At 46.8% G+C, this 27,150-nt stretch overlaps 1 protein-coding gene across 2 annotated transcripts in view; it reads right to left on the reverse strand.

Annotated features, from left to right (window-relative positions):
• DCPS (decapping enzyme, scavenger) overlaps positions 1 to 26,738 on the reverse strand; it is a 130,373-nt gene extending 103,635 nt beyond the window's left edge. For both annotated transcript variants that reach the window (XM_069614192.1, XM_069614191.1), the window contains exon 1: positions 26,544 to 26,738. In XM_069614192.1, the coding sequence (XP_069470293.1) occupies positions 26,544 to 26,705 (162 nt within the window). In that variant the 5' untranslated portion in view covers positions 26,706 to 26,738. The remainder of the gene's footprint in view (positions 1 to 26,543) is intronic.
• Between the last annotated feature and the right edge of the window lie 412 nt (positions 26,739 to 27,150).

The following is a 27,150-nucleotide window of genomic DNA, read 5'->3' on the forward strand; positions in this document are numbered from 1 at the left end:
CGAAACCCGGGTTGAAATGGAGACATTTAGCTATGATGCTTAATGTCTCTGCTTCACCCTGGGCTCGTTTGCAATTATGTGAGCTACTTTTAGAATGCATGGCTCTGGCGAGCAAGCCCCATCAGGACTTCCTCGCCGGAGCCCTGCCGTTTCTAATAGTAACTCATATGACTAGAAGTCAGCTCATGGCGAGCGGAGACATTCAGCATGATACCTGCATGCCTCCGTGTCGACCCTGGGCTAATTTTCAGTCATGTGAGCCATTTTTAGAAGGCAGGGCTCTGGCGAGCAAGCCCCCTTGGGATTTCCTCGCCAGAACCCTGCCGTTTCTAATAATAGCTGCAGCCTTGTTCGTCCCATGCTCTTCTTTCATGCTGCTTCTTTCCAAACTCCACACTGTTACGAGGTTAGCTCAGCAGGTTCAGAGACTGTTGCCGAGATGTTAACCACCTGGGCCACCTATGCTTATATGGCACTTTATAATGCATGGACATCACCCATTGGCATCCCTTTTCCATTGAGACAATATCTAAGCTCCTTAAAGACCCTGGTAATATACGCATTACTTGTAAAAGCTGCTGGACTTGTGGACACAGGGTGCGTTTACCCTGTCCTTCTTTCATTTGCCCATTTTTTTGGTCTCGGCTACCATCTTTGCAATACTTTAATGATCCCAATGGTGCCACCTGATCTGCAGCCTGTGCTAACAGGTCTTGAAAGTGTGGACGATTGCGATTTACGGGTGCTAAACAACTAGTGTGTATTGCTCTGTTTGAGGGGTCTACAACCTACGACTCCTATGATTCCCCTCCACCCCATGGGCCTTGCTGGCTAGGGCTGATGGGAGTTGTAGTCTGCAGCCTCTGCATAGCCAAAGGTTTCAGCCTGCTGCTCTACACTGTGGCGCTCATTTAACGGAACATGGGGAACCTGTGCAAGCTGCAGCGACGTGGGAATGTAAACCTCGAGCTGACCTGTCCTTGCAATGGCCGTACTTTGCTACCTTCCCAGAGCTTAAAATATCGAACCAACGCTGCCAAGTAACCTGTTCAATGGGGTTGGTTCCCACCCTGGAGAGCAAAATATCTATTTGCATATTGGTCTGAACCCACCCAGGATAGCATGGCACTGAAATGCCAGGAAGTTCTACTCTGCGCAGGTTGTCAAATGATTGGACCAGTAGCTAAAAGCAGCTTCTGGATATCTGACCTCGTTAAGGAAACTAGGAGCTAGAAAACCTAACTCATGTGCCAAAGTTGCAGTGGTAAAAACGAGTAATGTCGAGAGGCATTTTAGGACAATGCATACAAATTATGAAAATAACTTTCCTAAAGGAAGCCGTCTGCGATCCCAAAATGTAGCTGAACTAAAAGCTGTAGCTGAACTAAAAGCTGCCCTGCAGATGCAACAATCATTTTTCACCCAACCAGCAAAGAAAGCAAATGCTGCAACAGAGGCATCCTTCAAAGTTGTGCATTATTTGGCAAAACACAAATGCACTTTTACAGATGGTGCAGTTGTGAAAGGTGAGATGGCTCTCGTGGCTGAGTCAGTTTTAAAAGATTTTAAAAACTGCCCTGAAATTATGTTTGCCATTTCAGATGTGCAGTTAGGTGCAAACACAATGGCAAGGAGGGTATCTGCACTATCAGCCAATGTGATGGGGCAATTAGAAAAAGATATGAGCTTATGCAATTTGTTTTTCCATTCAGTGTGATGAATCGGTTGATGCAAGTGATACTGCCCAGCTGGCACTGTTTGCTCGAATGGAGTTTGAAGACTTCACCAACAAAGAGGAATTATTGACCTTGTTGCCTCTGAAATCCACAACCAGAGGTGTTGATATCTACAATGAGGCCAAGAATTATTTTGTCAAAACAAAAATTCCATTGAACAAGTTGGTGGCAATAACCGGCCTCATTCTGGCTTTGTTGCATGCTGTAAAGCAGACACCGATTTCCCTCCATTATTGCACTTCCACTGCATCATCAGCAGGCCATTTGTGCCAAAGTGATGGGGTTTGATCACTTAATGGCCCCTGCTGTGCGAATTATTAATTCAATTCGTGCAGAGGCCAAACAGCAGAGAATGTTCAAAATATTCCTGTAAGAACTATCTGCCGCACATAGTGATCTGTTGCTACACACGGAAATCCGGCGGCTTAGCAGGGGGAAAAAAATACTACGTCGCTTTCTTTCACTTTTGCCAGAAATCAAAGACTTCATGAGGTCAAGAAATGAAGACATCGGCCAATTATGCACCATTTCTTGGCTACTTAATTTGGCATTTCTTGCAGATGTTACTGAGAAATTAAATACCCTGAACTGTGAACTACAAGGAAAGGGTAAACCCATTGCCGACATGATAAGCACAGTAAAGACATTTAAGTCCAAACTTAACCTTTTCACTGAACAAGTGGTCAAAAGGAAAATGCATCAATTCCCTTCTGTAATGCAAATTCTAACAGAGCACATACAGCTAGTCCTGAACTCCTGAACATAGACAAATACAGCAGTCTCCTGAGCAGGCATAAGGAAGAGTTCAGTGACCGGTTCAGGGATTTTGAAAGGATTGAACCGTGTGTGATGTTCATCGCAAACCCCTTCATGGAAGTCAATGTTTGAACTTACAGAACAAATGAGTGAGCTGTTTACTCTGAACAATTTTGCTATGGAAATGGAGATTGTCAGCCTGCAAGGTGACATTCAGTTGAAAAGCAGACAATCTCACATCAATTTCTGGAGCCTTGTTGATTACAAGGAGTACAGTAACATTTGCACAGCAGCATTAAAAGTACTTCTCTGTGGTTCCACCTATCTCTGTGAATCTGCATTCTCAGATATGAACTTCATCAAATCGAAACTTCAAACCCGCCTGACTGATGAGCATCTGAGTGACTACATTCGAGTTGCTGTATCAAGTTATACACCAGACTACAGAGCACTGGTGGATGGCAAGCAGTGTCAACCTTCACACTGAATGTCCCAGTCATTTTCCTACATTGTGAAAGTCTTTTTATGAGAACTTCTAATAAAAAAGAATGTATTAAAGAGATTTTTGAACTTACTAACATACTCCTGAAGGGATATGTTATTCCCTATATTTATAAAGGGAAAATTACAGCTAAAAAATTAAGTACAAGTTCCAATGTTTATGAACAACCCCGACCCCTGATATTGTTCGCAAGTAGCTCCGCTGTTGGCCCCCCACTGAAAGTAGCTCACGCCAACATAAAGGTTGGAGACCCCTGTTCTAAACACTATTGGGTCCAAACAATGTCCATTAGTAGGAGTTGGAAGATCGGAAAGCAGCTGGAGGTCATGAGAGTCTATAATGTTCATAAAATGTGCAGAGTCAGTATTTTCCAGCCTATTGCACCATATATTCAGGTCTCCCAGAATTAAAGTATTTGTATAATTACTGGCCTCAACCCCTAGATATGTATCCAGCATATCTAAAACGTCTGAGGCCTCCCAAAGGGGGTCTATAACACCAAATAATCCTGAAAGATTCATTCGATGAGAGCTGATATGTATAAATCTTTATTTGTGAAACATTGTACCAATCCAGGGTACATGTGTTTTGAAACACAATGCCTACCCTATACAATCATAGCAATGCCACCGCCCCTTCTATTCTTTCAATTACACCATTTTATTTGATAATTATCATCAGGTACCAAACTATGAAAATGAGATTGACACGAGTCAGTAAACCATTTCTTTGCGAGCAATCAAAATATCACTATCACAGGCAGTGATGTAATCATTGATTGCAGCCGCATATTTTATAGCTGATCTCGCATTGATCAGTGCTACTCTATATGTTAACACCTTTGATACCACATGTGATGGACTGGTAACCATATCTTCCTATTTAGAAAGGAAATTATCCTTTCTTATCTCGTCTAGAGCACGGAGCGATAGGAAGCCCTGGTCCGAAGCCCTCGTGAATAAATATGAATCATACTGCACGAGACAAGAACGACCACCACAACAGAAGTAGTAATTGTGATCAAAATGACTTACCGAACCATAAAGAACCAGCGTTTCCAGAGTATCCACATCCAGCCACAGACAGGCTAAACGATGTCGCGCCAGCTGGGAATTAATACCCACAAAGACTAAAGAGCGCGTGGGAACTGTAGTGCAGAAGAACGCCTTCAGTCACCTAGGAGTACGGTATTCTAGAATACACCGCAATAGGTTTATTTACTCTAAAAAGCAATTCAAACAGTAACTTCACTAAAGATCTCAATTGCCATTACAATAGTACAGAATTTACTTAATAGTAAAATCAATTATATATATATAAATATATATATATATATATATATATATATATATATATATATATATATATATATATATTTTAAAACGCATATGCACAAGCATTAATGCCTTTAAAATAAATTAAATCCTGTAAACAATTAAAATTTGTAGCACAAAGCACGTAGCATGTGTAACAGCACAGTAGACAAATCAACTCTGTCATCAACAGGACTTGCAGACCAACTGCCCTGGAGTAGAGAATGTCAATCCTCCATAATTTGCAGGCTCTACCCAGATGAGGCCAGAGAAGAGACTCTTCCACATGACTCTGCATAAATGTTAAGACAAATAGTTTGGCAGCGCTTGTGTTATGTCTTGGGCTCGTTCACTTTGTGGGATATTATAAGATTTGTCTTGGCTGCTACACTGCGCTGTGCTTGTGAACGCCCACACCATTGTCCTCTCTAGAACACGGGTAAGGCCTGTCAATAAAAACTCTTGGTGGTGGTGGTGCCTTTTCCAGTTTCATAACAATTATACGTGTAACCTATTGATATTGTTCTGTAATTACTACGGAGAGGACGAGGGAGAGCAAGTGGTCTTTCATGGTCGCTGTGAAGTCTTTTTGCTGTTTTCCTGAGTGGAGGAGGAGCCTGTATGCTGCGAGGACTGCTGCGAGCAGATTAGCCCATTTCCAGTGCGGAGAGAAGTGGGAGAGAAAGTGGTTTTTCGTGGTCCTTCGGAGTCTAGAGATTCGGAAGAGCCGAGGAGAGAGCCTGCAAGAAGCCAGTAACTCACAGTGGAAACGGGTGCGCCTGTCTCGGAACTGTCCTGGAATTGTGCTTTGCACGGCAAGTTATATGTGTGCTTACACTGTTGGTGCACATGTTAGTGAACTTTGTACTAGGCTCTGTATCCAAGTTAATCCACTAAGGGGAGAGTGACTCTGCAGTTAAAGGATTGTCATAAGAAATTGCATAGGGGCTCTAGGAAACAATCATCCACCCGGCACTTAAGCGCACTCGCGAGCCCTTTAAATCCACTATTGCTGAAGCATTAATGCATCAAGGGGGAGACTGTTGAGGTTAATCCCCTTTGATCCCACTGAACTGCCAACAAACCCATTCCAAATAAATTGCTTCAAAATTAGAGCTTAGCCACTGCAGCTGGGCAGGAAAGAAAACAGCAAGTTTTGCCCGGAATCAGTGTGCAGCCTCCCAAATGTAAATCCCGCTCCTCGGATAGGGACTCAGCCGCACTTGTTTGTCATCGCAACGTTTTACTGAGGAGGGAAGGAAAGTGGTAGAGTAAAAACGACTGCCGAGTGAAAAGTAGACGAGAGGTTTTAAACGGGAGGATTGTTCTTGAAATCCTTCTCTCTCATTTACCCATCCTAATACCACACACAAACTCTAAAAAGAATGAAACTTCGGAGTACCATGCACCAAGATGACATCAGGTCCCCAGAATGGGAAGAGCCATGTCCCAATCATCTCTCACACTCTAAGAACAACCCTGCAGCCCGGATCCCATCACGGCAGGGAATGGTCCTACCCCGGCCTGCAGGCAATCTTTCCAGGCCCAAGTGCATACTCAACCAGTGCCCAAACACTGAAGGCAGAGCCAGGAACAACAGGCAATTAGAAACTCATGGAAGCGCAGATTAGAATACACGAACAACAAAAAAAGATTCAAATGAAAATAGATGACCACTTTGGGAAAAAGAGAAGTAGGAGTGTGAATGATGACAACCTACTGCCTGCCTCCCAAGGTACTTGGTCACAGCCGAGGGAAGGAAGGAGTGCAACCGGGGAGCAGCAGGATTATACTCCCTGAATGGAAGAGACCTTGGAAAGAGTGAGATTGGGCGACTAGGCCAATGAGATAGGAACAGAGAACTGTTCTCTTATGTCCAGCAGCAGTTGGGAGGATTATTGATGAAGTCAAACGCAATGTGCCATAGAACAATCACACAAAACAAGACGGTAATCATTCAAATGAAATAACCTTGTCCGCGCTAAATTTTGTTCTAAATTCCCTAGTATCTGTATTTGAATTATTAAGAGCAGAAGTCCAAACACAGGCCAGGGTCCTTTTAGAACTAAAAACAGAAATAGCAAGCCTGGATGCATCCCTAGTGACTCCTATTATGAAAGGCCTCCAATTGGAGGTAACCAAACAAGGTTTGGATTTGTCAGCCGTCCAATTGTCACTTTCGACCAAAAGGAAAGAGGAAGATTTTAAGAACACCCTTATGCAGGACATCTTGAAACATATAATTTCAGCATCTTAAGAAAAAATGGATCAGGTAAAGGGAGACACGAGGGAGGAATCAACATCTCCCTTTGATGGTATCCCGTTATCAGACTCAGTATTGGAGGATTTTAGAAGACTGGCCAATGTGGCAGAGGAACCAGCGGAGGGAAATAGAACTACCCCACAGGTGCAAGAGCCACCCCGTAGAGACCCTGAAGTAGCGGAACATCCCAATACAGAAGCCGGGTATCGCCTTTCCAAAAATAGAAGGAAATTGAGGAAGAGAGGCGAGAAGACGGAGAAGAAATAAAGAAACCATTCCACCCAGAGAAGAGCGGAAAAAAACTAAGCAAAGTTGTGTCAAATATAAGAAAACGGTAATGAATTCCTTTATGAAAGCACTAGGTAATTCGTCGTCAGTGGTGATCCTCACGGGGGAGGATTATCTGAACTCCACAACTGTGACCAGTAAAGAGGAGAAAGTAAGTGCCTCAAAAGAAGTTCAGCAAGGGACAGGAAAGCAAAACCAAAAGGAGACGAAGAAGGGATTGGAACACCAGCAGCAACAGGGTGTCAAGATCCTAAGTGTGAGTGTGGGACTACAAACGGATCGGTGGACACAAGAGGGGGAGAATAAGACAGACCAGATGAAGAATCCCAAGTAGTACGAGCCAGAGGGACAGAAGTAAACTGGGTGGTGCCAATTGTGTGATAGCTGTAGATGGTCGAGATATCCCCTTGGCACCAATCTTTTTGATGAACAAACGGCAAGTAAGTTCTCAAGGGAGGGTCCCAACTGCTATAGTGAACCAATCAGGAAGGGAGAATCTAAAACTTGCTCCTATGTTCCTGAATTGCCCCAAAATGAAATCAGGACAAGATGAAGTAAGACTGGGTCATGGGAAGCACTGTATGGTAGACATGACTTGGAACAGAGCTGGAAAAACAACAAATGTCGGAGGGAAAACTGTGCTGCCCGTCACTGAGAGGAAGGAGTCAGGACAAATTTGTTGAAAAAGAAAAGACGTAAGATGAAGGAAATTCCATGTTTGGAATGCCAAAAATGTGGCTTTCTACAAACACAAATCACAAGAAAGTGAAATCACTTTGTAGAAGCGCAATTTTATCAAGTTTGAAACAAGTGCCAAACCTTTATCTCTTTAGTTCAAAGGACATTGAATATGTGAGATTTCCGGTTAGCAAGAACTCCCATATGGTAGAGGTTGGCCTAACAAAAAGAGAGGATGTAGAAGCCATACTGAGATCAACAAAAGAGCTAAAGGGGGTGGGGCTGTTGGTTTCTAGCTCACTACCACTGGAAAAGGAACAACAAAACCAATCAATAACATGGAGTCCTCCAAGTGTAGGGGGGGGGGGGGTGCAGGGCCCGGCAGGCAAAGTGAAACATCCCGGAGAAGGGTGGAGAGAATTCTCAGGCAAAGACTTTTTCACTTTTGCCAGAAATCCTGACGCAAGTCCTTTAGGAACCTGGGGGCGGGCTTACAGTCCTTTTAGACAACCAGGATTAAATGCGATATGCTGGAACACGCAGGGTCAAAATACATTCAACTTGAGAAAAATGAGGGATTATCTCCTTCATAAAGGCGACATTCTGATGCTGCAAGAAACATGGCTGGTCAATCCAATAGCTATTGAACGTTTCACGATCTTCTCTCAACCAGCTCTACAAAAAGCTAAGGAAGACCGGCAGGGGGGTCTTCTGACGGCATTTAAGAACACCACAATTGGAATCCCCATAGTGCTACGTAATAGCAAAAATGGAATTCAGGTGTGCAAGGCAGCTTAAAAAAAACAGGGATCTACCATCGAGTTGATTATAATAAATTTATATTGTAACCCCGCCTGTTCCAATTTACAGGGTTTTTTTGAACAATCTGGCAGAGATCTTGGAGGGGATTAAGACAGATTTTGAAGGGACCCACATAATTCTGGGGGCCGATTTGAATTCTCAGTGCTTCCCTCTGGTAAAAAGAGGGTCTATCCAAAGATCCTGTAGAATATCAGAGAAAGTTCAATCTTGGGTGGAGTTCCTGGAGGGCTTGGGCCTAAAAATGACAAATGGATCCCTGCAGGGCGATTCCCCTGCGAATCCAACCCGACATCAGGGATCCTCTGCCTCGATCATTGATTACATCTTTCTGTCTCCAGCCCTCTTCAAATATAATGTATCCCTGAATATTGAACAGGAAGGGGGGAGTGACCACTCTCGGCTAGAATTGGTCTTCTGACATGGGGTCTAGCGTGCATGACCGACAGATGCAGGCCCTGGTGAACAGGAAAGGGAGAATTTGTCTACCAAAGTATGGTGTTTGGGGAGCCTCTTAACAATGAACTATTAGATGTGCCAGAGAACATTCTTTAGGAAAACTGTAGGCCCGAGACCTTTGTCAAATTTATCTGGTCTATATACCCACCCAAGTGGGGGCAGGAGGGCACAAAACAAGTTAATCGCCATTACTTTGATGAGGAAATGTTGCAAAGGAAAAAACAATTAAACAAGAAGTTGAGGAAATTAAAGAGGAAAGTGGGGCCGAGTTGAAAAGAGAGTCCAGAGTTCTTTCACAGAATTACAAGCACTGATCAATGGGAAGATGAATATTACGCCTCCAAAAAGATGGTGGACAGATGCTGAAGTTCCTGAGTAATAAAGACTCTAGAGGCTTCTGGTCTGTCATCAATCAGATGGAGGACAAATCTGGCAGTATGCTCTGTAATTTAGTGTCGGAAAAAAGGTGGACAGGTTATCTGTCAGCGGCCTTTGAAAGACCCGAAGGGTCCACACATTTCCATGTGAGAGACTGTTTGGAACTTCTCTTTCAATGAGCAAACTTTGGTGGACTTGATCTTAAGTAGTTCAACTTCGAAGGCCGCTGGGCCTAACTGGTTGACCTACCAGGTTTTAAGAAGCAATCCCTTGTCTTGGGCAAAAATGCTGGGCTGCTTGTTCTGGGAGATTTTGGAGACCCAAACCTTTCCACCCTCATGGAAATCGGCAATTATCATCCCACTGTTCAAGGGGGCGCCCGGACGGTGCCTGCGAATAACCATCCGATCACCCTCCTGGACAACAAGGGTAAACTCTTTATGAGAATCCTTCTGTACGAATTGGAAATCTGGGTGAAGAAAGCCAAGATCCTTTATAAGTACCAGACGGGGTTCAGAAGAGGTCTGTCTACAGCCCTAAATGGGGTGGCGTTATACATTGTGAGCGAAAACTCAGGGGAAAAAAGGAGGGCAAGCACTATTTGTGGCGTGTGTGGACTTCTCAAAAGCATGCGACTGGATTGACAGAAACAGCCTTTGGGAAAAGTTAAGAACATGGGGCATCCCAGAGGTGTTGCGGTGAATGCTGGTCGAGCTTCACGGGACACAACAGTCAGAGTCCGGCCGGACGATGAGGGGTGTCTGTCCCATCCCATTGATGTAGAGAGAGGGGTTAGGCAGGGTTGTCTAGGAGCACGCCTTTTCTTCAATTTATATCTAGCAGATGTAGGGGATTACTTGATATCATGGGCATTGACTAGTCCAACGATCAATAGCTCAAAGGTGTACGCCGATGATGTAGTCCTGTTTGACTGCACAGTGGTTGGGTTACAGTGCCTTCTGAACAAACTCAACTGCTATGCTAGAGAAAACGGTCTTGCCATAAACCCCTAGAATTATGGTCTTCAGACAGATGTAACATTTTTCTAACTGGGAGATGGGAGGGCAACGTATAACAATAGTGGAAGAAAGTTTATCTGGGCTACAAAATCTATGCCTCCCCAGCCAATTGTAAAGTAGAGCAAGATGTACAAATTAAGATCATGCAACTCATCCCCCAGATGAAAATAATCCTATCAAAATTCTGTACATTTTCGATCCTCCCTTTAATCAAATACTATCAGGTTAAGGCAATAGCAGTACTGCTGTTTGGGCTAGAGGCAAAGGTCCACCTGTGGTTTGTAGACTGGCAAAGATGGGAAGGCCTCATTTGGAAGAATTCTCTTAGGAAGAATTCTCTTAATCTACCAGCAAGCCTACCAGATTGGAAGTTAGCCTCTCTTTATCGGTTGATTTGACGGCTCAGGAGGGGACACTATGCAGACATTAGAGCTCATATGGAAAACAGATCCAAAATTCTATCAAAACTGGAGAGGTACGTAGTGGATGGGTTAATTAAAGCAGATACGGACACCCAAACACTAATCAAGAACCCAGTGAAAGCAAAAAAGGCTATGGTTACAATGGACTGGATCCTCACAATAGAGGATATGCGAGCAAAGACTGGTACAAACTCCTTTTTGTCAGTGGATCAAAAAAATAGGGCACATGCAAATTACCTTGAGAAGTTTCTGGATTGGAAAATTATTGAGACTGCAGTTAAATATTGCCCAAACTGGGGGATTCCAAGATGGCCGCCTGCTGAAGTGGACGCACGTCCCCTGCGCTCCGCACCGGCGGATAAAACATTACAAAGGTGTAGATCAACTTCAGCTACTATAAGTAACGTCATCCGAGAACGTGTGAGACAGCGGGGGCAACCCGGAAACACATTGCGACCAGCAACGGAGCTGGATTGCTTATAATTGCGGAGCGCGGCCGCCCCTCCCCCATCCCGGCAGATCTCTGGCGGGCTCCGTCTGCTGTCGGGCAATCACATAGAGCTTCCCGCCCCCACAGCGGAGACTAAGGTGCCGGACTGCGGGCCCCTCCGCGCTCAATGAAAGGCTGAGAAGGGCATCGTTCGCTGGGCGCAACCCGGGTGAAGTCACACGGCTTGAACAACGGCTGCCAACAAGGCGGTCCCAGTAGGGACCAAATCTACCGAGCCACATCAGCAGCGTGGACGGGGACAGAGCCCCTACACCGTTCCCCCCCCCCCTCACACCCCTATGCAGCTGGAAATAACCGAATCCTGCGACACCGAGACGTGGGCCTCCTTCCGCCCTCGGATTGCGGTGGTTGGGGGCTTTAGCGCCGGGGCCGGAGGAGTAAACAAACACTTGACCTGAAGCTGGTCCCCCCTGGAGCCGCGATTGGCAGCGAAAGCTCTGCAGGAACTCAGAGTGTCTTGGATAGTACAACGTAGCTGTGGAGCCGACTGTCACACAACACGTGGGCACAGGAGTCGAAGCTCGCCGTCACCGGAGGCCTGCAAACTGAATCCAACTCGACTGCCAAGGTGAGAGGTGCTTCCCCTGTCCTCTCCTCACCCACTTCACAGAGGTCTCCACAGGCTAGGCTGCAAACCCAGAGTAGTCTGCTTGCGCATATTTACCCCCCCATGAAGAGGAGAAACAGACAGCGCAGACACTAAACATAATAAAGCCGGGGGGGTGAGTTCAATCAACCCAACAAGCGTCACGACCTGCTTGGTTCTAGACTCTAAGCCAGCCCCACTCACTCCTGTGAACTCCTTCGCTTCGGGGGGGGGGGGGGGGGTCAAGCGGAACAGTCGGATTAACGGGCATAACACGCAAGGTAAAACTGGCACTGTCCATCGATAACAATTGGTCCCAATTCATGCGCCCAACCGAAGTCTACACGAGCCAAGTGTCTGACGAAACAGATGTATTGAGATCACCCTTAGCGCACCGCCCCCCTCCCCCCAACTGGCTCAGAGAATAAGGGTCCAACATGAACACAGAACTGGGACCACATTGACCCTTACTTCCGCTGACCTGGCACCTCAAAAGTCATCGGGTTCCCTCCCAACAGGGCACACCTAGAACATAAAAGCGACTCACCCGGGACAGGCCCCCAATTCAGATGCCGGGCACCAGAACTAAAAGCGCCCCGCCTAGGTCGAAAGGTTCGCCAAGGAGATAAGAACACCAACTAGCCAAGTACTGGGGACAGACGAAGCAGCAAGATCAGTTTCCCCAGCAAGCACAACTGGAATCAGCTGAGCCACCCCCGGAAACACCTCATAGAACCATGGATGCAGACAAAGAAGAACTGTTGTCTTGTCTGAAAGGTATGGAAGCCAGGATGACCACAGTATTTCAGGCTCAAATAGGTCAACTGAGGGAAGACAAACCTCTCTGCAGGAAATTCGGAAAGAGGTAAACGAACTAGGGGACCGAGTTGACACAGTTGAAAGCGGCCTCTCCGCCTTATCTGAAGAGTCCAAACAGTCCAGCCTCCTGCTGGACCAAATAGCAACTGCTACGCGTTCCAACATACGAGTCAAAGGGCTACCTGAAACGATCCCTGATGGCGAACTCCGTGAGACACTCCAATTGGCCTTCAGTAACATATTGCATGAAGAACCACCAGAATCCATTGGATTTGATAGAATACATCGGGTTGGACCCAGAAGGAGTGACCCTGGGGCCCGCCCACGGGGTGTGCTGGTGGCACTCATTCTCAACGAAAGAATGCATCCTGAAAGGTGCCAGGTCTAGCACCGGCCCGACATTTAATGGCCACGAGATTAAACTGTTCCAGGACCTCGCCCTTTCCACACTACACAAGCGCAGACTCATGCGCCCGGTGACAAAAACCTTACAGGGAAAACAAATCCCCTATCGATGGGCGTATCCTTTTGGCCTAACGTTCAATTGGGAAGGAAAACAGAGATGACGAACTACATGTGAGGAGGGTCAGGCGTTACTAAATCTAACTCTCCGGATAGAGACAAGATACGACAGCCACAAGATCCCGGGCCCAACCCGTGGGAATGGTCCACGGCGCGCAGAGGCAGACCGAGAAATGAATAAAAATTAGATGGCCCACGAGGATGCCAGGACCTCCAGAAATGCTAATGGACTATACGATAATTGAGTTCACATCCCGACTGAGATCTGTCTGCTGATCTATACACTGCAACTTATACAAGCTCCTATAAGCAGTCGGCGCGGAGGCAGGCTATGCCAATCTATGGAATCCAACGCAAGACATTACAACTCTGAGTCTCGCGTCCCTTGTGAATTGCTGCTCTACTTGACACCCCAAATAGTTAGTGGGGAGGATTCTATGGAATCCGGGTTGTTGAGGACACAAGGGGGGGGGGAGGGCAGGGGAGACAAGGAGGGGGTGGGGAAAGCCATCAGAGATTAACATAATGAGACGCAGCAAGAAGCACCAGAAAGGTCCTACTTGGGAAAAGAAATGGGATAACAATACAACTTTTTACAATGCTAAGGGTAAATATCCTCCTCCTAAATATACATGGCTGAATCAAATATAGTCTCCCTGAATGTGCAGGGTTTGAACTCTCCAGTTAAACGCCGGGTTATCCTCGATAGGCTGGTAAAGTTGCAGACAGAGATAGGGATACTGCAAGAGACGCACCTCCTCTCGAAAGATGAAAAGCGCATGGCCCATCGAGCATTTGCGCAACAATATTTTGCCTCCAGTGGGGAGAAAAAGAGGGGGGTGGCCATACTATTGGGGAGGGCTCTAGTTTTTCAAAAAACCCAACTTTGTAGAGATAAAGAGGGGCGTTATCTGGGTATGAAAGGGTTGATTAAAAAGGTAGAATGTACACAATTCTGGCCTTATACGCCCCCAATGAGCGCCAAGATGCGTTTATAACAAACTTACTGGGTAAATTGGGCAGCTGGTGCGAGGGCCAATTAATAGTTGGAGGAGACTTCAACTGTGTCATGGACCCAGCCCTGGACAAAACACTCCCCCCCCCCACGAACGCAGATCAAAGAAATAGACAGGCACTGGGTCGGTTTTTTCCGGAAATGGGAGTCATTGAGACCTGGCGATTTTTTCATGGGGACAAAAGGGAATATACCCACTACTCGGCGGTTCACCTGGGCTATTCAAGAATAGATATGATCCTTGTCTCTACTACGTTAATCCCACAAATAACTGGGGTGGAAATTGGGGTGGAATATCACTCAGACCATGCGCCAGTGATAGTGGGTGTAGCCTGGAGGGAGGGTGATCACAAAAATAAACCTCCTTGGAAACTGAATGAAGTCCTATTGAAAGACATAGCACTCAGAGCACATATTGAGACCTCTATAAATAACTACTTTAAAGAAAATGACAATGGGGAAACAAGCTGGGGGATAATATGGGATGCAGGGAAGGCGGTGATCAGGGGTTAACTCTTGTCACAAGCAGCAGCATACTACCGAGAAAAAGCAATAGTGACTCATCGGTTAGAAACAGAGGTGAAAAATGCGGAAATACAACATAAAACTTGCCGCTCAAGGAAATCCCTGCGTGCACTCCGGAAGATCATAACACAGCTTGAGCATCATACAGCGGACCCGATGGCCATGTCAAAACTCCACACAAAACAGTCCTACTACATTCATGGGGGCAAAGCAAACCGATTTTTAGCGGCAAAACTGAGGAAGCGTAAAGCCCGCAACTACATAGTACAATTGGACGATGAACTTGGGAAACCGCACACAGCAGAGCCAGACAAAATTAAAATAATGAAACATTTCCACGAGACATTCCTGAGCACCGAAAAACTAGACCCCACACAGCAGTTTGCCTATATAAACTCTCTACCTCTTCCCCAAATAACAGAACAAGACAGAACCAGTCTTGGAAGTCTGATTTCAGCGCAAGAGGTCAGCGACGGCATCTCGGCCTTGCCTGCCAACAAAACTCCGGGCCCCGATGGTTTCAGCAACGGTTATTAAAAAACCTTTTGTATCCAATTACTTGGCCCACTGACAAAGCTTTACAACACCATCAGAGAAGAAGGGAGAGTGACGCCAGACATGGAAAAGTCCACAACTATTCTGCCCTTGAAGCCCGGGAGAGATCCGCGCAACTGCGCAAGCTACCGTCCTATAACGCTATTGAACACTGATGCAAAGATTTACGCGAAGATATTAGCTACCCGACTGATGAAAGTACTCCCTGATATAATACATGACGATCAAGCGGGATTCATCACAGACCGCCACACACAGGACAATATCAGAAGGTCAATAGACGTTATTGATGCTGGACGAAGGACGCAACAAGAGTTCGCAATAGCTGCCTTGGACGCCTCCCGTGCATTTGACAGTATGGACTGGAACTATCTGTCTCTAATCCTGGAGCGCTTTGGTTGTGGCCCGGTGTTCACCAAGATGGTTCTAGCCAACTATCAAACCCCATCGACAACCCTCATGATCAACGGCCAGAAAACGGAACCGATAGCAGTCAGAAGAGGCACGAGACAGGGATGTCCCCTGTCCCCGCTGATATTCGCAATGGCAATGGAACCGTGTGCCATACGGTTCAGACTAGAAACCAACATCAAGGGCGTGACCCTAGGCTCCGAAGCCCATAAACTTGCATTATATGCAGATGACATTATCCTCTACATGGGTGATCCAGGTAACACAATGCCCTGGGCAATGGCTAAATTAGAAGAATTCAGGCAAGTCTCGGGATTCTCCGTAAAGTTTCCCAAATCGAAAGCAATGAACGTTACGGCGAAGAGGGAAACGATTGCAAGGCTAGAGCCATCATACCCATTGACATGGGTGAAAGACTCCCTTGACTACCTGGGAATACGACTAACCGCGGAACCAAGTAAGCTTTTCCAGGCGAACATCTCTCCCTTATGGAAGCAATTACAAGAAGACATGCTCAAATGGGAATCCCAAGAACTATTGTGGTTTGCCCGCATCAGGGCAGTAAAAATGACCATACTCCCCCGCCTGCTTTATGTGGTAAACTCAATCCCTGTGTCCATTCCACCAACCAAAAACAAAGAGCTGCAGAAAGCAATAGTTAAATTCATATGGCAAGGCAAGCGGCCAAGGATCCAGAAGGGTATCCTAATGCAACCCCCGCTTTTGGGAGGCCTCGGAATACCAGATGTGGGCAGATATATATTGGCAGCGCATCTAGCCCCTATGCTGCGTTGGGCCAAGGTCGAACATCATAAAGGATGGTGTAGAATAGAACCATCAGTCACGTTGATCCCTCTGATCTCACTCCTAGGTCTGAAAGCTAAACACAGAGAAGGTGGTAGTGCCCTCCTGGAATCCACAAAGGGATCCTTGCAGAGCTGGGACATTGCTATGAAACAGAAACGTATCCCAACGGGTCTGGGTCCATGTTCACCTATACTACATAACCCGGACTTTACTCCGGGCCTTCGAGGCAAACTTTGAGAGGGTTGGAATGAAACGGGGACCCTGACTTTGGCTGAGATGTATAGGGATGGCTCCCCACTGCAATTCACGGACTGCCAGCAGAAGTTTGGTATAGGAGAAAGGGAGCGATACAGGTATATGCAAATCAGACATTGGATAACTCAACCCATGGTGAAAAGAGCAGGCACACGATCACCGTCCGGCCTGGAACTAACCTTACAGGAGGGCCTGCCCAAAAAGGGGGTCTCCAGACTCTATAAACTCCTTTCAAACTCCCAAACGTCAGATCGCCTCCTATATCAAGTAAACTGGGAAAGAGACTTGTAAGAATCTATAACGGAAGAAGAGTGGTGCAAAATATGGTCTCGAGCTCATGGTGCCTCCAAATGTACCTCAATCAAAGAGTCCGCCTATAAAATGTGCTTTAGGTGGTATATGCCCCTGCACCGTTTGCATAAGATCACCAAGACCTACTCGCCGTTCTGCTGGAGAAACTGTGGAGAGAGAGGGGACCTAATCCACATGTGGTGGTCATGCCCCAAGGCAACAGTCTATTGGAAGGAGATTCTGGGCCACATTAAAGATATCACAGGTGTGGACCTTCCGATGTCCCCGAAAACTATACTATTAGGTGTCCCGATTGAGGGCAAATATGCAATGTCTGGGGCGACCGCCTCTCTCATTACTCATCTGCTAACTGCTGCAGGTATGACCCTAGCGCAAAACTGGAAAAATGAGGAGGGTCCCATAGTGGCATGGTGGTGGGTCAAGATCTGGGGAGTGATGGCCATGGAGAAAATCTGTGCACTTACGGCCCGGAAAATATCAAAAATTTCTGGCGACCTGGTCCCCATTCCACGAGTGTGTGAGCGATAGAGAGGCCCTCTTTTTTAAACCCTGGCTTCTCAGGAGTATACATGTCATATGAGGGATAACAGCACGGAGGAATGAACTCGGGATTAACCCTAAACGGAACCCTTTCATCTGTTGATCTCTGTAATGTATTATGATATTTTTTATGAAGTGTTAGTTAAAGCAGGGTGGGGGGAGGGAAGGGGAAGACAGAGGGGGAAAGAAATGGGGGAATTTCCAAATAGTAAATGACGAACTTTCAGAGGTTGAGACGTTTCGCCTATTTTTGGTTAACATCAGAAAGAGAGGGAGGTTGATTTAGAATGTTAATTTTCTGTTTCTGAACGGTTTTGATTTTCCTGTATTCCTCTGATCCAAAAATAAAGTGTTTTAAAAATATATATATATTGCCCAAACTGGGGAGGTGCTCTCAAAAAGGGGAATGAGGGAATCAACTAAGTATTGCTGTAATGGGTGTAATCCCCCTGAGGAACAAACACTTAAGCACTTATTAACAGATTGTGAGAGAACACGGAAGTTAACATCTCCGTTATTTAACAAATTTGTTATGAACTCTGAGGGCCATGGGCCGGATATGTTTTGGCATTGGTTAATCTCAGGGCAAAATCAAGCACTCACTATTGCAGTAGCACAGGTGTTGGATAGATTCAACATAGTATTCTGTCTGAAGCCTGGGAAGACTTTCTGATGTACCCCCCTAAGGATTTGGTGGAATTTGATCTGACTTGGTTCTTTAGCATTTCCTTGGCTTGGTACCTCCCCCTTTCTCGACTTTCAACTTTTATTTTTCATTATTTTGAGTCTAATTAGAACTTAGTTTTAGGATACGAGTGTGTTTTATACATTTTATATGTTAATTATGTTTAATATGAATTGGAAAAATGTTTTATTGTAAATCGGCAAAGTTATGTGTATTTGTAAAAGATTCAAGTTTAACCAACTACAATAAAAACTTTTTATTTTTTTAAATTATGACAAATTGATCTGTGGTGTTGGCCAATGGCCATACTGAATTGTTCCTCCCTCCAAGACCCCCCACCATGTGCTTCAATAACAAAGCAAGTGCAACAACAGGGCAATTTCAGGTGGATGCCTAGGGCTCCACCAACTGAAAGGCACTGCAAGGCCTATTTGGACCCTGAAAGCTCCATACCTGGACTGATTGGAAAGGGGGAAATGCCCTGATCCTTAACCTCATTCACTTCATTTGTATTCCTCCTCTCCCTTACCGCTCTAACTGCTCTCCTTCTCTCTTTTAATCTTACAGTCATGATGTTGCATGGAAACGAGCCATGACGTAGCATGTCAGTCTGCCATAATGAATACGGCCCCCACGCTCGCCGTAGGGCATTCATGACCGGGGCACTGGTGTAGACAGAACCCTTGTCTGTGTCTTCATTGCACACACTGCATGGCACAGCCTACACGCGTACTACACCCCGCAGTATGCGTTTCCCTGGAAACATAATGGTGACAAGGCTGATCCGAGCACGGACCCGCTGATCTGCACAACACCAACAGGGTTTCCAACGTTGGCATGTTCACACACGTGCAGCCATGCTAGGTCCAGAGGAATCCCTCATCCGCGGTATCCCGCCGGCAAGTATCCCCAGACAATCTTCACAGTCATGCTATCCTACACTCATTGGAGGTGTGGAGGTGCCCCTGCCTCAATTTATTGAACTTTTCTGATCCGCAAGTGGGATTTACAGCCACCAGCGGCCCACGCTGGCCTAGTCTCCCTCAGTGATGAGTGCAGTAAACACTGTCCATCCCACAGTGTGCAGAAGTGGGTGCAGCTCTCTCACGAGTGATCATGCGCCAATGCTCACAGGAATACCACCTGCAGACACACTCAACTACCACGGCTGGCGCGAAAAGGGTTGCGGCTCTACTCCTAGACTGCTTGTGCACCCACCAGCAAGAAAGGAGTGTTCAGAGAGACTATCCCACTCGAGGGGAAATCATAGCATGTTGTCATGTCTGAGGAGGATGATGGTGCGATGGCACCACCACCTAGAGGCAGATAATCACGTCAGCAGGGGTCTTTGGCCCCAATCGGTGAGTTTGACGTCGATGGGGCCCCAGCTAGTCTGGGCCCATGATGGGAACTTTGGCACAAACGCCTAGGTATGTACTTCGACGCCACTGGTGAACACGATGACAGAGCAAAGAAGTCCACATTGATCTACTCAGCCGGCCCCGCCATCCACAAGGTATTCAAGACATTGCGTCCATAAGACGAACGATCGTACGGAGCCGCAGTTAGGGCGTTATACAAGTATTTCACACAAATGGTCAACACTGACTACGAAAAGTTCATAATAAGAACCGCACTGTAAAAAGGTGACAAAAGTCTGGATGCATACCACAGCCACCTACGGCAAACCGCATCTAGCGGTGCGTGGACTAATGAAGAGGAGGAAGTGATATTGCAAATAATCATTGGGTGTTTTTCGGTCAAGCTGCACCAATAGATACTCTGCGAGCCTGGAATCACGCTACCCAGAATCCGAGATATGGGGGCGCTGCCACAAATTGGCTGCCATCAGGGCATCCAGGATGGAGTTAGCACTAAAGTCAGTTGAGCTGGAGTGTGCGCAGTGGAAAAACTCACGGCAAGAAACTGGCCCTGGCGACAGAGAAAACAACGGAAAAGCGCTGCCCTACCTCCCTATGACCATCCCCACACCAAGGATTGTCCTGCAAAAGGTACACATGCAACAGATGTGGCACCCAAAACCACTTTGCGCAAGGCACCGACACAAGCCATAGTGCCCAGAGGAAAAGAGGAACGACCCAGAGAACTGGTGCAAGACAAAACTCCACAAAGAGTAAATACTGCAGCTGCAGAGGGCGCGAGGGAACAGCAAATGGGTGGCAAGGAGAACAGTACATTTTTGCATCTGTGCAGTATTGAGCATTGTGGAAAGAAGAAACGTCAACCGAAGCATAGAACAACCACAGATTGTTCAGTTAAGACGGTGAAAACGATCACAGATAGCTAAATAACAAAGTCATAACTATATATATATGTTGTGGGCGCCCGGTAATTGAATGTTAATGTCAAAATAGGTTACTCAACAATGTATTTGAAATAACTACATAATGCTCATAACCATACTCATAACCATACCAACTACGAATGTTCTGTTTGCTTGAATAAGATTTTGTGTATAAAGCATGGGCATGTGGCCCGATGAAGGACATTGTCTGAAAAGAAGAGGCCTATTAATATACTCTTTGTTTAACATTAAGCACCTAGATAAGATACTATCACTGAAAATAAATATCAGCGATATCAAACATACAAGACTAAGTTGCCTTTTTCAACAGTCATTTGAATATAACAAGAAGATTCAAAGAAAACTCAAACTATTACTTCTGAAGAAAACTAACCCTTCAAGGGTAATTAGGGTGTGCGGCCCACATCGATGGCTCATTAGCCTACGTCTCTTTGTCCGCATGACAGCAGAGCTCATACACCTCCACATAGATAAACAGTCCAGCCCGTGATACTAAAACACGCTAAAAGACGGGCACGTGAGGAGAAGGAAATTCAAAAGATGTCATTGAACCGGTGGAAGGACCCACACCATGGGTGTCCCCGACAGTTGTTGCGCAGCAACCTAAGCAACCCGACAGTATGCGGATATGTGTGGACATGAGGCTCCCAAACAAAGCCACATAACGCAGCAATCAATGAAATTGTGGCCGACCTGGAAGGCACTACTTTGTTTTCCAAGCTGGATCTAAGAGCCGGGTATCACCAACTTGTGCTACACGATGAATACAGATACATAACAACATTCACAACCCATATCAGTCTATACCGGTACAAAAGACTCCATTTCGGGGTCTCTTGTCGGCAGCCAAAGTGTTTCAGGACACTATCCGGGGAGCCCTGGCTGGACTACAAGCGGTACTGAATGTAAGCGACGGCAACCTGGTATTCGCGAGGTCATAAACTGAACACCTGGAACACTTAGAAGCAGTACTGGAAAGAATCTGGTAATTGGGGCTAACTCTTCACCGTGAAAAGACATCAAAGCTGCCCTATCTGGCGACTGCACGTTGGTCTTTTTCGATTCTGGCAGGAGCACCGAAATCATTGTAGACGTCAGTCCCTTTGGATTGGGAGCTGTGCTCAAAAAGGCAGACGAAGAAATTTGAGGCCAGTTGCAGACGCGAGTCACGCTCTGTTAACGACTGAGCAGAGATATGATATTATATGGCATTTGTAACACGACTCTACACAAGTGTTTCAAGGCAGGAGGAGGAAAGGAAGGGGGAACAGAGTGAGGACAGAGACAACAATTTTACTAGGCAAATTGACATTGAGATCACGCAAGTGCAGGGGAGGGGGCAGTCAAACAGCAGACCAAGACGGAAATCCGAGGCCAGTTGCGTACGCGACTCACGCTCTGTTACCGACTGAGCAGAGATATGATATTATATGGCATTTGCAACATGCCTGTACACAAGTGTTTCAAGGCGGGACGAGGCAAGGAAGGGGGAACAAAGGGAGGACAGAGACAATGTGACATTGAGATTGCGCAAGTGCAGGGGAGGGGGCAGTGCTGTACATGGGATCAAAACAATAACAAGAAGTGCAGCCATTAGGTGGCTGGTGCAAGCTTAGCAGGTGTCCAAAAGTGCAGTTAGGTGGGAGGGGTGCAGCGTTACAGATAGAGACCCAAGTGCAAGGGTTGCCAGGAGGCAGTGCAACTGGGCAGGCAGTGACCTGGGCCCGAAATCAGAGGGTAGCCAGGAGACCAGTGCAGTATCAGACAGGAAATAAGCAGGGAAGAGGAAGAGAGAAGGCAGAAGCAAAGAGGAAGGTCTTGAGGTGCTTCCGGAACCGGAGATGTTTCTCCTCAAGTGTCAGTGAGGCAGGGAAGCCGTTCCAGAGGGAGGCCCCAGCCGAAGAAAGGTCTACCACCAACACGTTGCTTGGAGAATCGACTGACCCTGAGGGAGTTGGAGGAGTGAAGAGCTCGAGTATGAAGGTATTTATGGAGAAAAAGTTGGAGTTATTGAGAACCCAGGCCCCAGAATGCCTTGTGGACAATGCAGAAGGTCTTTAACTTAATCCTTGCAGCCACTGGGAGCCAATGCAGAGATTTGAGTGCTGGAGAGATACGATACCTGGGCTTGAGGCCAAGGACAAGTCTTGCAGTCCTGGGCGAGTTGCAGAGGGTGAAGAGTAGAAGCAGGCAGATTTAGAAAGAGGTTGTTGCAGTAGTCCAGCCTAGAGAGAACCAGATCTCTAGAGACAGTGAGCTTCTGGGGGAAGGAGAGGAAACTAATACCACCTCTGAGGAGGCGCAGTTGGTAGTTTGACTTCTTAGAGACGTCAGACATGTGAGGAGAAAAGTAGAGTGTGGAGTCAAAGATGATCCAGATGTTCTTAGCCTCACAGGTGGGAGCAAGAAGAAGGCCAAGGGAGGCCAGCCAGAGAGTGACAGGAAAAGAGGGTGCAGGTATGCCGATGAGGAGAATCTCTGTCTTATTGGCATTAAGGCAGAGATCGTTGGTGGCACACCACTCCTGGATAGAAAACAGACAGTCAGAGACGAGAGAAGGAGAAAAGGTGGCAGAGGGGAGCCTGAAAACGAGCTGAGTGTCATCCGCATAGCACTGAAAGTTGGAGAAGAAAGCAGCAATGCGTTGGGCGACAGGTGCCAGGTATTGGTCGAACAACCTGGGAGAGAGGTTAGACCCCTGGGGAACACCACATGTAGAGAGTGAGATAGAGGAAAGGAAGGACCCAAGTTGGACCTGGGAGGATCGATCAGAGAGGTACGAGGTCAGCCAGGCCAAGGCCTGATCGGCGATACCCAGGTTATCACAGAGACGATTGAGCAGGATGGCATGGTTGACTGTGTCAAAGGCAGAAGCGAAATTGAGTAAGATGAGGAGAGAGGGAAAGATTAGAAAGCAGGTCTTCATAGATATTCAGAAGAGCAGTTTTCAGCCAATCAACATATATCAGTGTGAAGATTAAGCAGTGAGATGGCCAGTGTTTCCAGGAGTTTGCCCAGGAAAGGAGTGATGGAGATCAGGCGATAGTTAGCCAGGCAGGAGGGGTCGGCTGAGGGTTTCTTGAGAAGAGGGTGCACAAGCAAGTGCTTAAGGGGGGAAGAGAGGCTCCAGCGGCGAAGGAGTGGTTGCAGAAGTCAGCCAGGGCAGGAGCGAGGGCGTCAATGTAGACATTGATGGTTTTGGAATAACAGGGAAGAACCTGTTTTGGCAAGACTTTCGAAGATCAGACTTGTCTAGAAACCTCGACAGGGAACAGAGGAAAGGAAGAGAAAGAGGGAGGAGAGGTGGCCACATGGGGCTGAAGGTAGAGGAGAGAATAGAGTGAAGAGGACAAGAGGGTGGACAAGGATGTCCTGAGATGAAATGAGAAGCCAGGGCCATGCAGAGGGACTTGGATGGGACAGGAGAGGTAGAGACTGCAGCCGGATTAGCCAGCTCCTTGTAGATTTTAAAGAGTTCGGCCGAGTTGTTAGATACTTTCCGATAGAGAGAGAAGCCTTGGCAGTGCTCTGGGTATGCCAACACTACCATTTATATATATGGAAAGCCAGTCCAGGTCATAACGGATCACAAACCAATAATCCCCATTATGACGGGTGGCTTGGCACATGCCACACATAGAAAAGTGGCTGGTGGAGCTACACGAGTATGGAGTGAACCTAACGTCCCGGCCAGGAGTGAACAATGCAGCCGACTACCTGTCCAGGCATCCACACGAGAGAACGGACGTTGAACAAGACCAGGTCTCAGAGACTGAAGAATTTGTGAGGTAGGTTACCATCCGCGACAATACCCAAAAAGGAAGCATCTGTGAGTGATGGCATCTCTCAGGAGCTGGAAGCAGCTATGAGGTCAAAGCAGTGGAAAAAAGCTGTAGAGAATCTTGCAAACAAGACACGGTAGGCAAAAGAGACCCTGGAACAGCTCTGGAAAGTGAAGCACGAGCTTACATTTAATGAGGATGGCCTCCTCCTGAGGGGTTCATGCATGGTGGTCCCCACGGCACTAATTGACAAAGTGATCGCACTGGGCCACCATGGGCATCAAGGAGCAGCAAAAACAAAGAGTTGCCTTCGGCTAAAATTATGGTTCCTTACCCTCAAGCATAAAGTGGAGGAATTCATAAGAGGATACGTGTGGTGCCAAGCGACTGCCCCAAGACACAAAGAGCCTTCAATCCAGAGCATGCCAAGGAGGGAAGAACCTTGGGACTGTGTACACATGAACTACGGCTCGACACATCGCTAGTCACACTTCCTGGTCATGGTGGACCAGTGGTCCCAGCACCCAGAGGTGGAGTTCATTCAATCCATGGCCCTCCACAACATGGTGCCTGTGATAGAGAAAATGTTCGCCACCCGCGGGTTCCCAAAGACAATATGCTCAGATAATGGGCCCCCCTTTTCAAAGCTCAGGCCTGGAGGAATTTCTGGCAGAGCGAGGAATACAACACCGGAAAATCACCTGTGTGTGGCCACAAGCAAATGGGGAGGCAGAGCAACTGATGCGCACCCTCAACAAAACTCAGGATCGCCCAAAGTCAGGGACTACGCAAGAAGAGGGCCCTTTTTCAATTCTTACTTGAGAACCACACCACTCCACAATGTTCAACAGGGGTGGCCCCTGCGGAAGCCTTTTTTCAAAGATGCCCATGATCCTTGCTCCCCAAGTTGGAGGGGTGAGTCCCAGGCACCATAGACAATTAAGCATTTGGCGTGAAAAGACAAATGCTGATTAATAATCAGAATATACAGAGAGGCCTGTGAGAGTATGAAATATTGGTAGACGACATGGTCCTACTCTGTACCCGTAACCCTGCAGGGAAGATGTCGCTCAACCACGAACTGACACCACTCTGGGTGGTAAAGGCACACGGATCACAGATGATCAAGGACAAGTTACTAGGAACTCAAGCTTATTCCACAAGCTGTCTGGGCCCCAAAGCCAAGAAAAAGGGAATGGCGCTGGAGGAGGTCGAGTAGTCGCACCCCAGGCCTGTGTATAAGTGATGGTGACGATGACAATCAACCCTGAACACAACAGAATGACACAGGTGACCTGAAAGCAGAATCCGCCGGCAATATGGTGGTAGAAGTGCCAGAATTGGTACGAGCGACAATATCCTATGCATGAGTCCAGGTGCCAGCCAGCGTACCTGCAAGACTTTGATACAAACACATATATGATAATGTGAGCAGGAAGATTGCCCAGTTGGTAATCAGTTACGAGCTTTGTTAAAAAAAGTAGACGTCTTATTTTTGTATTAAAAGGGAGGAATGTGATGTGTGGAAAAATGCTGTGACGTAGCATGTCACGGCATGCCTTAATAAATTCTGCCCCCACACTCGCCATTGGGCATTCACGATCGGGGGACCGGGAAAGACAGAACCCTTGTCCGTGTCTTCATTGTGCACACTGTGGGGCCTACCCGCGCTCTACACCCTACAGTATATGTTTCACTGGAAACATAACAGTGAGCCTCTCCAGACCAGAAGCATCCTGAATGCATTTAGAAGTCTCATTTACCATATTCCACAAATCACCTTCTTGCATTCCCTACACTCAAAGTATCCCCCTTCTCACAAACACAAAAATGGTGCAATAAACATTGTGCTAGAAATTACGTTTCCTGACACCAAAAAACACTCCCAATGCATCAAAGGACTGAGTTGAAATGCTGATCTAACTCCAGTCCTAGAAGATTTGGGGATGGGGTGGTGAAAAGTGAACAATTGGGGGGGAAAAGAATGTCCCATTCAGAGCATTTTTTTAAAATTCAGTATTATCAATAGTTATCGACGAAAAGAAATCCTCCCAAAACAATAAATCGATTTGATTATTTAGCCAGAATGTATGTATTTGTTTTGGTCCACGCACGAAGCTGGGATTCGAACTCGCCGCAATGTTGCCAATGGGTCACGTGCCGCTTCGGTAACTCCACCCACTGCGCCGGGATCCCTCTCACACAGACCGCCTTTGGTCATTCGCGCCAAGCGCATCAGCCTCCTTTCCTTCCTCCTACCTTTGCGTGCATGAAGATGGTCTTGTCTCTCGCGGATTCCCGGAGCACCGTCTGCAGCTTGAAGCTGCTCAGTGAGGCGGGCTGCGCCTCGCCACCCTCCCCTGGAGCCCCATCACTTTCCCGCTTTCGCTTGCAGCTTTCTGGTGCGTGGAGCTCCGCCATGCCGAGAAGAGAAGGAGGAAAGCTGTACGCATGCGCGTGTGGCACAGACATGGTATAGTGAGGCAGGGACGCGGCTTGAGATGAAGGCCGCCATCTTGTAAGGGCGTTTGCCCCGGTGTCAATAGGGGGACCGAAAGAAGAACTTCGCACACCCACTACCAACCACGGCTTGTGTGAAGAAATATTTGAGAACCTTAACACATTTTGCCACGCTTCAAATAAATACCTCATTTTTTTCCATAGAGCTTTGTTACCTTATTAAACGAATGTTGGTTAAATGTACAGTGGGACCTATAGTACACGTATTAATATAGGAAAGTTATTCCACTTTTACCTTCCGTATTCTTTCCTTGTGTGATATTACTAAACATGTGTGATTAATTACTGAGAAATAGCTGCCTGTTCCAAGATGGCCTCTGTGTTCTTTATGAAAATGTGATGTGCA

Source organism: Ambystoma mexicanum, chromosome 9, assembly GCF_040938575.1.
Source record: "Ambystoma mexicanum isolate Mex_15411 chromosome 9, UKY_AmexF1_1, whole genome shotgun sequence".
In the NCBI taxonomy this organism is placed as follows: domain Eukaryota; kingdom Metazoa; phylum Chordata; class Amphibia; order Caudata; family Ambystomatidae; genus Ambystoma; species Ambystoma mexicanum.